The sequence below is a fragment of the Stegostoma tigrinum genome, chromosome 6, assembly GCF_030684315.1.
Source record: "Stegostoma tigrinum isolate sSteTig4 chromosome 6, sSteTig4.hap1, whole genome shotgun sequence".
NCBI lineage: Eukaryota > Metazoa > Chordata > Chondrichthyes > Orectolobiformes > Stegostomatidae > Stegostoma > Stegostoma tigrinum.
Window position 1 is genome coordinate 85,896,452 of NC_081359.1, and position 13,282 is coordinate 85,909,733.

General features: G+C 45.1%; 1 protein-coding gene across 10 annotated transcripts in view; it reads right to left on the minus strand.

Moving 5' to 3' along the window:
• LOC125453274 (periostin-like) overlaps positions 1-13,282 on the minus strand; it is a 94,944-nt gene that overhangs the window by 37,477 nt on the left and 44,185 nt on the right. For all 10 annotated transcript variants that reach the window (XM_059646728.1, XM_048532615.2, XM_059646730.1 and 7 more), the window contains exons 10-11: positions 10,851-10,999; positions 623-759 (exon numbers count right to left, since the gene is read on the minus strand). In XM_059646728.1, the coding sequence (XP_059502711.1) occupies positions 623-759; positions 10,851-10,999 (286 nt within the window). The remainder of the gene's footprint in view (positions 1-622; positions 760-10,850; positions 11,000-13,282) is intronic.

Genomic DNA, 13,282 nt, shown 5'->3' on the forward strand with positions numbered 1-13,282 from the left:
CCATAAACCTCAAGAATATGGTCAGACACCTCTTGAAAACTGCATGACTTGCTAGATCGCCATGATGGGCAAAGTAAATCTGGAATTAAATACAGACCAAACCAGGCAAGGATGATTGACCTTCTTTGCTAAAGGATATCAGGATATCTGTTGGATTTTTATGGAAATCTGGCATCTTACTGGTCACCACTATTGAAGCTTGGTACTTCAGACTTTAGTTAATTTGTTAAACATACATTTTCTAGCTGCCATGGAGAGATCTGAACATGATATCCAGATTAGTTGCTCAGGGCCCTGGATTACAAATCCAGTAATGTTACTTCATTATTACCAGTGCATCAAGATACCAATTTGATAGCCAACTAGTCACAGCTCTGTTTAAATAAGGTATGGCCCTCAAAATGAATCCAAATACTTCCCTCTGAGAAATGGGTGGGTAACTTGGTGTATCCTGCTAGCTGGCAAGCCAGCTGGAAAATCTACTGCTGCGTCTGCAGACATCAAGTACATTTCTCCTGCTTTGTTCACTTATATAAATGTAAGTGAAATTGGCAATTGTTCTGTTGGTTCCAAAGAAATAACTTTTCTTAAATCCCAAGAGCCGGAACACCTTAGTACTTACCTAAAGCGAGGATCTTCCCTCAGAATTTGCAGCAGGGACTTCTCCGCAGGGACAATGACCTTTCTGATTTGGTGAATGACACCGTTTCTTCCCTCCTTACTGCCTCTGACCATGCAGGAGTTCTCAATGCAAACTGCCTGCCAGACAAGCAAATACAAACTCATTTCAAGATGCAAGCCATTTTAACAGCACTGTAGTAAAAGTCATTGTTTATTCTTTGCTGCTCAGACTGGGGGCTGAGGCAGGACTTAACATTTTTCAAGATTTATTGTTACTTGCTGTGAATGGACAGAATTGTGACAGAGTTTTAATGTGGGGAAGCAAGAAAGAGAAATTAGATATTGCAAGAAGCTAGAAACTGCACAATATCTCGAGCCACATAAATACTTTTTGAAAAAAGAAATTTACTCATAGAGTATGGATGTCACTGGCTGGCCAGCATTATTGCTCACCTCCTGTTACCCTGAGAAGGTGGTGATGAGTGCCTTCTCCAACCACTGCAGTCCATGTGCTGTAGGTTGACTGATAATACTGTTAGGTAGGGAGTTACAGGAATTTGGCCCAGCAGCACTAAAGGAATGTGATATATTTCCAGGTCAGAATGGTGAGTGACAATCACTTTTCTCTCTTTCTCTGAGAACTTTAAGTTCATTGGACTGTGTCCAATTTTGGGCCCCACACCTCAGGAAGGACATACTAGCCCTGGAGCGTGTCCAGCAGAGATTCACACGGATGATCTCTGGAATGGTAGGTTTAACGTATGATGAACGGCTAAGGATCCTGGGATTGTACTATTAGAGTTTAGAAGATTGAGGGGAGATCTAATAGAAACTTACAAGATAATGTATGGTTTAGAAGGGGTGGACGCTAGGAAGTTGTTTCCATTAGGTGGGGAGACTAGGACCTGTGGGCACAGCTTTAAAATTAGAGGGGGTAAATTTAAAACTGAAATGAGATGACATTTCTTCATCCAGAGAGTGGTGGGCTTGTGGAATTCATTGCCACGGAGTGCAGTGGAGGCCGGGATGTTGGATGCCTTCAAGGCAGAGATCGACAAATTCTTGATCTCAAAAGGAATCAAGGGCTACGGGGAGAGTGCAGGGAAGTGGTGTTGAAATGCCCATCAGCCATGATTTAAATGGCGGAGTGGACTTGATGGGCCGAATGGCCTTACTTCCACTCCTATGTCTTATGGTCTTATGGAAGGCATGCTTGCCGATGATGGGGTTTCCATGTGTCTGCTATCTTTGTCTTTCTAAGCGATCATGGTCACGGATTGGAAGGTGCTGTCAAAGGAGCCAATTTCTGCAGTGCACCTTATAGGTAGTACACTCTGCTGCATTGGTGGCGGTGAGAGTACATGTTGTAGATATGGTGCCAATGAAGCAGGCTGCTTTGTGCTGGAAGCAAGCTGTTGGAGCTGCACTGATCCAGGCAAGTGGGGAGTATTCCATCATACTTCTGACTTGTAGATCTTGGGCAGGAGGTGTGTTACGTACTGTGCAATTCCTTAGCTCTGACCTGCTCTCATGGCCACAGTGCCTATATGGCTGGTCCAGTTCACTTCCGGCTCAATGGTAACCCCCAAGTTGTTGATAGTGAGAAATTCTGTGATGGTGTTATCACTAAATGTCAATTGGCGATGGTTAGATTCACTCTGGTTGGAGATGGTTATTGCCTAGAACTTGTGTGGTGCAAAAATTACTTGCTGCCCTTCATAATTATCAGTTGTAATACTTGCTAATTTACATTGCCACAATCAATTTTCTCTCTTTCTCTGAGAACTTTTAGTCTGCTGCTCCTTGTTGAGCACTTTCCAACCTGTTGGCCGACCATTAGTTTTCACTGTTGTATGCATCTTAGTTTCTGATTCGGTACTCTGCTTAATCACCCTTGTTACATACAGGTGGTTCACCCTTCTCATCAAATCCTTCTTTTTGAACAGAATAAATTTTTGATTAGCATAATGCAACCGCACAGAATAGCATTATGCAATATTTGTGGTGCAGACACAATAGATTGAAAGGCCTTTTCTATGCTGTGTAGCTCTCTGACATCTGCCACTGCCCTTCTCATGAATATCATCTTAGCCTATTTTCAAGTCTGCTTTAAAGAACTCTTCATTCACACCTCTGTAATTGGCCTTACTTAAGTTAAGGACACTAGTTTGAGATCCAAGTTGTTACCCTCAAACTGAATTTGAAATTCTACCTTATTGTGATCACTAATCCCTACTGGAATATTAACTTGGAATTCTCTAATTAATTCCTAATTAATTACATGTCACTGGATCTAAAGTAGTCTGTCCCTGGGCAAGTTGTGTCAACATACTGTTTGAAGAATCAGTTCCAGATGCACTGCACAAATTGGTCTTCCAAGTTACCATTGCCCATCTGATTTGTCCAATCAAATTAAAATCACCCATGACAATTGAAGTGCCTTCTCACATGCCTCTATTATTTTCTTAGTCATACTTCGTTCTCTGCGAAGGCAACCCTTCAAGGCCTAGACAAGATATAATTTCTTTCCTAGCTAATGCTTATTTCCACCCGAACTAATTCACATGATGATTCATTGCAACTTTAACACTATTTACCACCTCACCAAAAGTATTTTACTAACAAAGCTACCCCACCCCCTTTCCCATTTTGCCTATTTTTCTGTTAAAAAGAATACCCTTGAAGATTAGGTTCCCAGTCTTGTTCACTCTGCAGCCATGTCTCCATAATGGTTAAAATGTCATATTCATTTTTTTTTGTTCCATCAACTCATCCATTTTGTTAAAAATGCAGATATGGAACTTTAAGCTTTGACTTACTATTATTCCTAATCCTGTTTCTCATGCACTCTTCTACTTAAATCTTCCATCCCTCCAGTCACACTTTGATTATCATTGACTTCTTCGTTTCATTTTAACTGTTTAAACATCCATTCAATTCCCACACACCCCACTCATGACTCCAACTATTTAGTTTAAAGACCTATCCATAACATTCCATATACAATTCTCCTGGATACTGGGCCCAGCATGGTTTAATTGTAGTCCATCCCAACAGAACAGCTCTCTTTTTCCCTGGTATTATTGCTATTAATACATAAATAGGAACCCATTTCTTCCACACCAAAAGTGAGTTGTACATTTACTGTCTTTAAATCACATTTACTCTAAGCCTATTTGTAAGTTGCTCAGATAGTAATTCTGAGGATTATACCGTTGTGGTTCTTTATTTTAGCATAACTTGATCTTTCCCCTCCCACACCAAGTTCCTCTCCAGCCTAGAAGAGATATGCTGGACTGTGGTATAAGGTAGGCAACTGCAGAGGTGGTCACTGTGGGTAGTACCAGCTCCCACATCCAACAACTGTGATGAATTTCCCGTATAGCCATCTCTATTCTATTTAATGAATGAATTTGAATGTTAAATATTTTAAAAGTGAATTGTGCTCTGCAGTTTTATATTGTATTTTCATTTACACCATTGGCAATTCAAAAGAGACATGAAAGAAAACTCATCAATTACCTCCCACCTCCCACCCACAGCCTCCAACCTCATTGTTCCCCAACCCCGCACGGCCCGTTTCTATCTCCTTCTCAAAATCCACAAACCTGCCTGCCCTGGTCGACCCATCGTCTCAGCCTGCTCCTGCCCCACCGAACTCATCTCCGCCTATCTGGACTCTATCTTCTCCCCTTTGGTCCAGGAACTCCCCACCTACGTCCGTGACACCACCCACGCCCTCCACCTCCTCCAGGACTTCCAATTCCCTGGCCCCCAACACCTCATATTCACCATGGACATCCAGTCCCTGTACACCTGCATTCCGCATGGAGATGGCCTCAAGGCCCTCCGCTTCTTCCTGTCCCGCAGGCCCGACCAGTCCCCCTCCACCGACACTCTCATCCGCCTAGCTGAACTCGTCCTCACACTCAACAGCTTCTCTTTTGACTCCTCCCACTTCCTACAGACTAAGGAGGTGGCCATGGGCACCCGCATGGGCCCCAGCTATGCCTGCCTCTTTGTAGGTTACGTGGAACAGTCCCTCTTCCGCACCTACACAGGCCCCAAACCCCACCTCTTCCTCCGGTACATTGATGACTGTATCGGCGCCGCTTCTTGCTCCCCAGAGGAGCTCGAACAGTTCATCCACTTCACCAACACCTTCCACCCCAACCTTCAGTTCACCTGGGCCATCTCCAGCACATCCCTCACCTTCCTGGACCTCTCAGTCTCCATCTCAGGCAACCAGCTTGTAACTGATGTCCATTTCAAGCCCACCGACTCCCACAGCTACCTAGAATACACCTCCTCCCACCCACCCTCCTGCAAAAATTCCATCCCCTATTCCCAATTCCTCCGCCTCCGCCGCATCTGCTCCCACGATAAGACATTCCACTCCCGCACATCCCAGATGTCCAAGTTCTTTAAGGACCGCAACTTTCCCCCCACAGTGATCGAGAACGCCCTTGACCGCGTCTCCCGTATTTCCCGCAACACATCCCTCACACCCCGCCCCCGCCACAACCGCCCTAAGAGGTTCCCCCTCGTTCTCACACACCACCCTACCAACCTCCGGATACAACGCATCATCCTCCGACACTTCCGCCATTTACAATCCGACCCCACCACCCAAGACATTTTTCCATCCCCACCCCTGTCTGCTTTCCGGAGAGACCACTCTCTCCGTGACTCCTTTGTTCACTCCACACTGCCCTCCAACCCCACCACACCCGGCACCTTCCCCTGCAACCGCAGGAAATGCTACACTTGTCCCCACACCTCCTCCCTCACCCCTATCCCAGGCCCCAAGATGACATTCCACATTAAGCAGAGGTTCACCTGCACATCTGCCAATGTGGTATACTGCATCCACTGTACCCGGTGCGGCTTCCTCTACATTGGGGAAACCAAGCGGAGGCTTGGGGACCGCTTTGCAGAACACCTCCGCTCAGTTCGCAACAAACAACTGCACCTCCCAGTCGCAAACCATTTCCACTCCCCCTCCCATTCTCTAGATGACATGTCCATCATGGGCCTCCTGCACTGCCACAATGATGCCACCCGAAGGTTGCAGGAACAGCAACTCATATTCCGCCTGGGAACCCTGCAGCCGTATGGTATCAATGTAGACTTCACCAGTTTCAAAATCTCCCCTTCCCCCGCCGCATCCCTAAACCAGCCCAGTTCGTCCCCTCCCCCCACTGCACCATACAACCAGCCCAGCTCTTCCCCCCCAACCCACTGCATCCCAAAACCAGTCCAACCTGTCTCTGCCTCCCTAACCGGTTCTTCCTCTCACCCATCCCTTCCTCCCACCCCAAGCCGCACCCCCATCTACCTACTAACCTCATCCCACCTCCTTGACCTGTCCGTCTTCCCTGGACTGACCTATCTCCTCCCCACCTCCCCACCTATACTCTCCTCTCCACCTATCTTCTTTTCTCTCCATCTTCGGTCCGCCTCCCCCTCTCTCCCTATTTATTCCAGTTCCCTCTCCCCATCCCCCCCTCTGATGAAGGGTCTAGGCCCGAAACGTTAGCTTTTGTGCTCCTGAGATGCTGCTTGGCCTGCTGTGTTCATCCAGCCTCACATTTTATTATCATCAATTACCTACTTGTTTTCCCATGATGTCACACATGGGCTCTGACAGTATGCAGGTGCTCTTTTTACTTCCTTTCACTACTGCCTTTCTAATGTAGTTCCATCCTTCTTCAGCTGCACTGATTTACTCCATACTCCTCCTGGTCCATTTCACAGTGACACTCCCTCACTGCACACTCCTCCCAGTCTATTTCACAGTGACACTCACTCACTGCACACTCTTCCCTGCCTGTTTCACAGGGACACTCGCTGCACATTCCTCCCAGTCTATTTCTCAGTGATGCTCACTCATTGCACACTCTTCCCTGCCTGTTTCACAGGGACGATTGCTGCACACTCCTCTCAGTCTACTTCACTTACTTGCTACATGCGCCTCTTAGTCAATGGTGCTTAAGGGTTAAATTTTGAGGATCTGGTGCATAGACTAGGCTCTGAGGATAGCAGACTAAAAGGATGAACCTTTTATGGGAGGATGAAAGATTGTTAGAAGGGGGAACCTAAGCATTTCCAAGGCAATGTCATTGAAGTATTTCAAACAAAAACAGTATGCTTGTCTGACATTTTATTGCAATAAGCAGAGACTTAGACAGGCAGCGTGTAATGCTGAGGAGCAGTGAATGGACATGGGGATGTACATTTTGTTGTAGCGGAAATCAGAAATAATTTTTTTTTCAAACTGCTACTGAGGCTCGCTCAATTAAAAAAATGTAAGTGAGATGGATTTTTGTTAAGAGCATTACGGGGTTGAATGACCAACTTAAGTTCCCAAGCTTCAGTACAGTGAAGATTCTCATTGACATTGTCAACTGCTTTAAACTATCTATCTGTCCACGTAAATATTCTCGGCAGAACAATCTTGACTACAGTGATTACTTTTGAGGTACCAATTGCGGTAAATGGTTTTAAATGCTGTAATTTCTAACCTGGGAGTCAGCGAATGTAACTGCTATTCAGGATATGAAAGAGAGAGAGAGGAAACATCGACTAATTAGCCTGGCATCAATCATGAAGTACTGGAATCTATTTTTAAGAAAGTCCGTATAATTCACTTTGCAAAGCATAACATGATTAGAAAAAGTAACATGGTTTTAATGAAAGGGAGATCCTGTTTTCAAACTTACTAGTGCTTTTGAGAACTAGGTATAGTGAAACCATTGGATGCAGTATACTTCAATTTCTAAAAAGACATCAATTAACTGCCTCACTAAAGGTGGCAAAGGCTCAAAGAGTTGGGGGTAATACATTAGCTTGGACAGAAGGTTAGGTAACAGAAGCAAAAACGAGTCGGGATAAACGAGGAATATTTTTCAAGTTGGCAGGCTGTGACTAGTAGAGTGCAACCAGGATCGGTGCTGGGGTTTAGGTTATTTACGTCAATGATTTAAACGCAGGCACACAGTATAATTTATTAGGATTGCACGTGACACAAGGCTATGTGGGAAGGTAATCTGTGAGGAGAAGAATGGAGGCTGCCAAGAGTTTAAGTTAGTGGGCAAAAAGGCAGCAGATGGCCCAAAGTGGAGAAGTATGAGGTTATTTTCTTTTATTGTAAGATAGGAAAACATCACTTCTTTTACAAAAAAAAAAATCTGACCTGCAGGCCTGACCGTGGCCCAATCCCACTGACTGTATTGACTCAAAATGTGTGCGGTACGTAGAAGATCCAAATCCTGACTGGCCAACCTGAAAGCAGATGATGCCCCTGACTGACTGTGATGGTCCCCTCTTACTGGCCGCAGTCACCACTTAGGAGTTTCACAAATAGCCATATGATTGAAGTACATACAGTATGTTTTCCATGTAAACTGCTGTCACATGTTGCAGGGATGATGTTGCTGTAGCGTGGAGGTGCATAGCGACGTGCGCCCCCATGGCTGTTTGGTGCTTCCTATCGTTTCAAGCTGCCTGCCTCTCGCTCTGCATATTGCTAAAAGTGTAATGCAAGCCACAGAGGCTGGCAGACAATAATTGACACTGAAGAATCTATGTGCTAAGAAAGCAATACAAGCCTCACAGAGGCTGATAGCCTGTACATCCATGCTGAAGTCAGTAATTATGCACGAAAAAAGCAATTGCAAAACCTGGCAGCGTCCATGTATGCTCAAAGTCAGTGAGCGCAAAGCAAGTAAGAGCTATAAGATGCATATATATATGAGCACAAACACAGTCAGTGTAGATGCACAAGATACATGCATCTGCTTGCACTTAAAGTGACCTGGCAGAAACACGTGAGGCAAGGGCATCCCTGAGCTTTCAAGTAAATTGTTGAAAGGCTGAAGTGGTGTCTCCAGTTAGTTCAGCAACAGACACTGTATTTCTCACTATAATAAAATGTGAGGCTGGATGAACACAGCAGGCCAAGCAGCATCTCAGGAGCACAAAAGCTGACGTTTCGGGCCTAGACCCTTCATCAGAGAGGGGGATGGGGGGAGGGAACTGGAATAAATAGGGAGAGAGGGGGAGGCGGACCGAAGATGGAGAGTAAAGAAGATAGGTGGAGAGGGTGTAGGTGGGGAGGTAGGGAGGGGATAGGTCAGTCCAGGGAAGACGGACAGGTCAAGGAGGTGGGATGAGGTTAGTAGGTAGCTGGGGGTGCAGCTTGGGGTGGGAGGAAGGGATGGGTGAGAGGAAGAACCGGTTAGGGAGGCAGAGACAGGTTGGACTGGTTTTGGGATGCAGTGGGTGGGGGGGAAGAGCTGGGCTGGTTGTGTGGTGCAGTGGGGGGAGGGAATGAACTGGGCTGGTTTAGGGATGCAGTGGGGGAAGGGGAGATTTTGAAACTGGTGAAGTCCACATTGATACCATATGGCTGCAGGGTTCCCAGGCGGAATATGAGTTGCTGTTCCTGCAACCTTCGGGTGGCATCATTGTGGCAGTGCAGGAGGCCCATGATGGACATGTCATCAAGAGAATGGGAGGGGGAGTGGAAATGGTTTGCGACTGGGAGGTGCAGTTGTTTGTTACGAACTGAGCGGAGGTGTTCTGCAAAGCGGTCCCCAAGCCTCCGCTTGGTTTCCCCAATGTAGAGGAAGCCGCACCGGGTACAGTGGATGCAGTATACCACATTGGCAGATGTGCAGGTGAACCTCTGCTTAATGTTCACCTGCACATCTGCCAATGTGGTATACTGCATCCACTGTACCCGGTGCGGCTTCCTCTACATTGGGGAAACCAAGCGGAGGCTTGGGGACCGCTTTGCAGAACACCTCCGCTCAGTTCGTAACAAACAACTGCACCTCCCAGTCGCAAACCATTTCCACTCCCCCTCCCATTCTCTTGATGACATGTCCATCATGGGCCTCCTGCACTGCCACAATGATGCCACCCGAAGGTTGCAGGAACAGCAACTCATATTCCGCCTGGGAACCCTGCAGCCATATGGTATCAATGTGGACTTCACCAGTTTCAAAATCTCCCCTTCCCCCACTGCATCCCTAAACCAGCCCAGTTCATCCCCTCCCCCCACTGCACCACACAACCAGCCCAGCTCTTCCCCCCCACCCACTGCATCCCAAAACCAGTCCAACCTGTCTCTGCCTCCCTAACCGGTTCTTCCTCTCACCCATCCCTTCCTCCCACCCCAAGCCGCACCCCCAGCTACCTACTAACCTCATCCCACCTCCTTGACCTGTCCGTCTTCCCTGGACTGACCTATCCCCTCCCTACCTCCCCACCTACACCCTCTCCACCTATCTTCTTTACTCTCCATCTTCGGTCCGCCTCCCCCTCTCTCCCTATTTATTCCAGTTCCCTCCCCCCATCCCCCTCTCTGATGAAGGGTCTAGGCCCGAAACGTCAGCTTTTGTGCTCCTGAGATGCTGCTTGGCCTGCTGTGTTCATCCAGCCTCACATTTTATTATCTTGGAATCTCCAGCATCTGCAGTTCCCATTACCACTGTATTTCTCACCGTATTTTCCCATTTTTTTTGTCATTACTCAACCACACAAGGAAGGAAAAATGCCATGCATTATTCATTCTTTTCTTTATCCAACTGTTGAATGGACATTGTTTATTGTGCAGTTTTCAGTCCTGACAAATGCTCATTTTCCTAGACATCACTTTTCTTCTCCATTTTAGTTGCTGATAAATCTGCTGATGTGTTTTGTTTTTGTGTCTGTTTCTAATCATGAAAAGAACATGCTTATGACACAAAAATAAACTTACAAAAGCAACTAAACAGTATAGTGCCCTTCTCCTGTTGGAAATTATTTTTCTGCTGAGTGATTTCAGCACTTTTCAATTTTTGTAATGAATAATTCTACTCAGATTCACACCATAATGATTTAATTCAAGACTTCAATTTTTCTTTCCCAACAGCTTCCTAGCCTTAGCCAATTCAAAGAATCTGCACAATTTGTTTGAGCATTATGATCCTCAAATTTCCAAATTCAGTATTTTTTCAAATGCTTTCTATTTAAAATATTGCATAATGCTGCAGAAAATAGTGAAATGTAAATGCACAGATTGGGGTGGATTAAATTTTCTTTTGGGTTAAGTAAGGTGAAGGAAGCTTTGCTTGCCATGTTTGTGTTGTTGGGAAATTGCAATGCGGCTACGCCTCAGACCAACTCACTTACTGGAATCTAACCCAGCAACACAGGCTGAAATTCTGGCCTGGTGTACTTACAGTGCGGTAGATAAAAACTCTAAGGAAATTTCCTCCTAATGTCTCCAGCCTTTGTCCACTGTACAACTCATTGAGGACCACTTTCAGTTTCAAAATGTGGTTTCTCAGGATTAGTTTCAGTAATCGCTGATCAAGTCCCATAATATCAGCTGTCAAAAAAGTTAAAGGGAAAGATAAATTCAGAATTGAATAGTCTCTGTAGCCATGAGAACATTATGTTGAAGGAAGAGATGCCACTTGATTACACTTTTAAATTAAATTGTTATTCCTTATTACTGTTAATCCAATACCTGTGACAGTTTGTAAGGATATTTTTGCCTAAATGGTGGTTACATGGATATATTTGAGAAAATGGTTATCACGCTTGTCTACACCAACATTAAAGTTAGTCATGAAATTAGTGATATTATGTACTAGTATAGCATGATACCTTTAAATTGTCAGATTCTAATTGTTCAAGTCAATCAAGGAGATAGCTGAGGAGAATGTACAAGCATTGCTGGTGATCTTTCAGGAATCATTAGAGTCAGAGAGGGTTCCAGAGGACTGGAAAATGGCCAATGTAACACCCCTTTTTACAAAGGGAAGGGAGCAGAAAACAGGAAACTATAGGCCAGTTAGCCTGACCTCAGTTGTTGGTAAGATTTTAGAGTCCATTATTAAGGATGAGATTGCAGAATATTTGGGAGTTCATGTTAGAATTCTTTGCGGAGATAATGAGCAAGTTCGTCAAAGGAGAGCCAGTGGACATGATCAATTCGAATTTCCAGATGGCCTTTGACAAGAGCGACTAGACCCAAGGGCATAGCCACGTAGTAAACGATGACCCTTCAGAACTGAGATGAGGAGGAATTTCTTCAGCCAGAGGGTGATGATTCTGTGGAACTTGTCACTGTATAGGGCTATGGAGACTAAGTCATTGAGTGTACTTAAGACAGAGATAGATAGGTTCTTGATGGGTAAGGCAGAAAGCAGGAGAATAGGATTGTGAAACATATCAGCCATGATAAAATGGTGGAACAGACATGATGGGCCAAATGGCCTAATTCTGCTCCTAGCATTGGCAAAAGGTAATTGAACATGTCATCAAAATATCATAAAATAAGGAAGCTATCAACTGGGGGTCTTTTTGATGCTGTTATTCTTTTTAAAAACAGTATTGCCAATGAAATTTCCCCTCTTTCTCTAATCTTACAATGGACAATGCAGCTTAAATTTTTTAAAAAAGTGATAGGTTAATAATGGGAGCAGATTCCTGTGCAGATAATGCACACAGGAAGTTAAAATCAAACAGTATGTCGAAATTAGTGATATGAAGGTTTCTTGTTGTGCAATGGTAGTGTTCCCACCACGAGACCAGAAGGCTCAGGTTCAAGCCCCATCTGCTCCAGAAGTGTGTAATAACAGCTCTGAACAGGTTGATTATGAAAAAAAGTGATTTGAGAGCATTCCTCACCATTTTGTTCAGAGGCATTATTCAGGCAGGCTGTAGACAAAGTAAAGTGCACTTGACAGAGTCCACATCTGCCTGATATTGCAATTCTAAGATGTTAACAGAGTTGCCATTTCCCATAGCTAGAATGAGAGGCAGGAAGAGGAGTAAGAGAATCTATTAATGCACCAATAACCGTTGATCTGCAACTGGTGGAACTGGCTTGTGGGACGCACTGGCTAATGCTTCTCTTATCATTTGTTTCTATGTCATGAACCCCTTGTGTTTGTTTGTCCAAAAAACATTTGAAAGGACTTCAAAAGAACCACATGGTCCCCATTATGAGACATTGATTTGTATTGTACAATTAACATTCTATACCAACTAAGAAATACTAACAATGGGCTTTCATTTTCAACACAGTTCCAGTATCAACAAGCAACAGAAGACACAAATTGTGTCACAGTTTAAGGTGTAAGAGGAACAATTCAGTATAGTGGATGAAAATACAATGCACCTATACCACGGCCTTAAGCAACTGTCCGGGGATGATAAATCATTTGGGTTGGTGGATGGGCATATGAGGGGGCCAGAGACCCTTAAAGGCCTCCTCCTAATGCCTCTATTGTTTCAGTAGGTGGGTGGGGGCTGCTGCCTAATCCTTGGAGAGTGTCTTGGCTGCGGAAGGGTTTCTTCTTGCTTAGGCATCCTGAGCCTGACAGATGATCCTCCTTACAGTATCACTGCTGCTACTTGCTCTAACAGCTGGCCTCAAAATGTGTGCTCTTCAAATCCTCTCACTGATGCCTGTCTGGTTGGCCTCAGTGATGCTGCTCTGATTCATTTTTGTATCCTACTGTCATACTGCTCCATGTGATGGACAGGCTACACTCCCTGCAGTTGTCACTACTCCCAGTGGCACTCGAGTGCTGCTGGCTTTCTGATTAGCCAGCAGCTCACTTAACCCATGGTGGATGCAGAACGTGGGTAGGGATAGTTT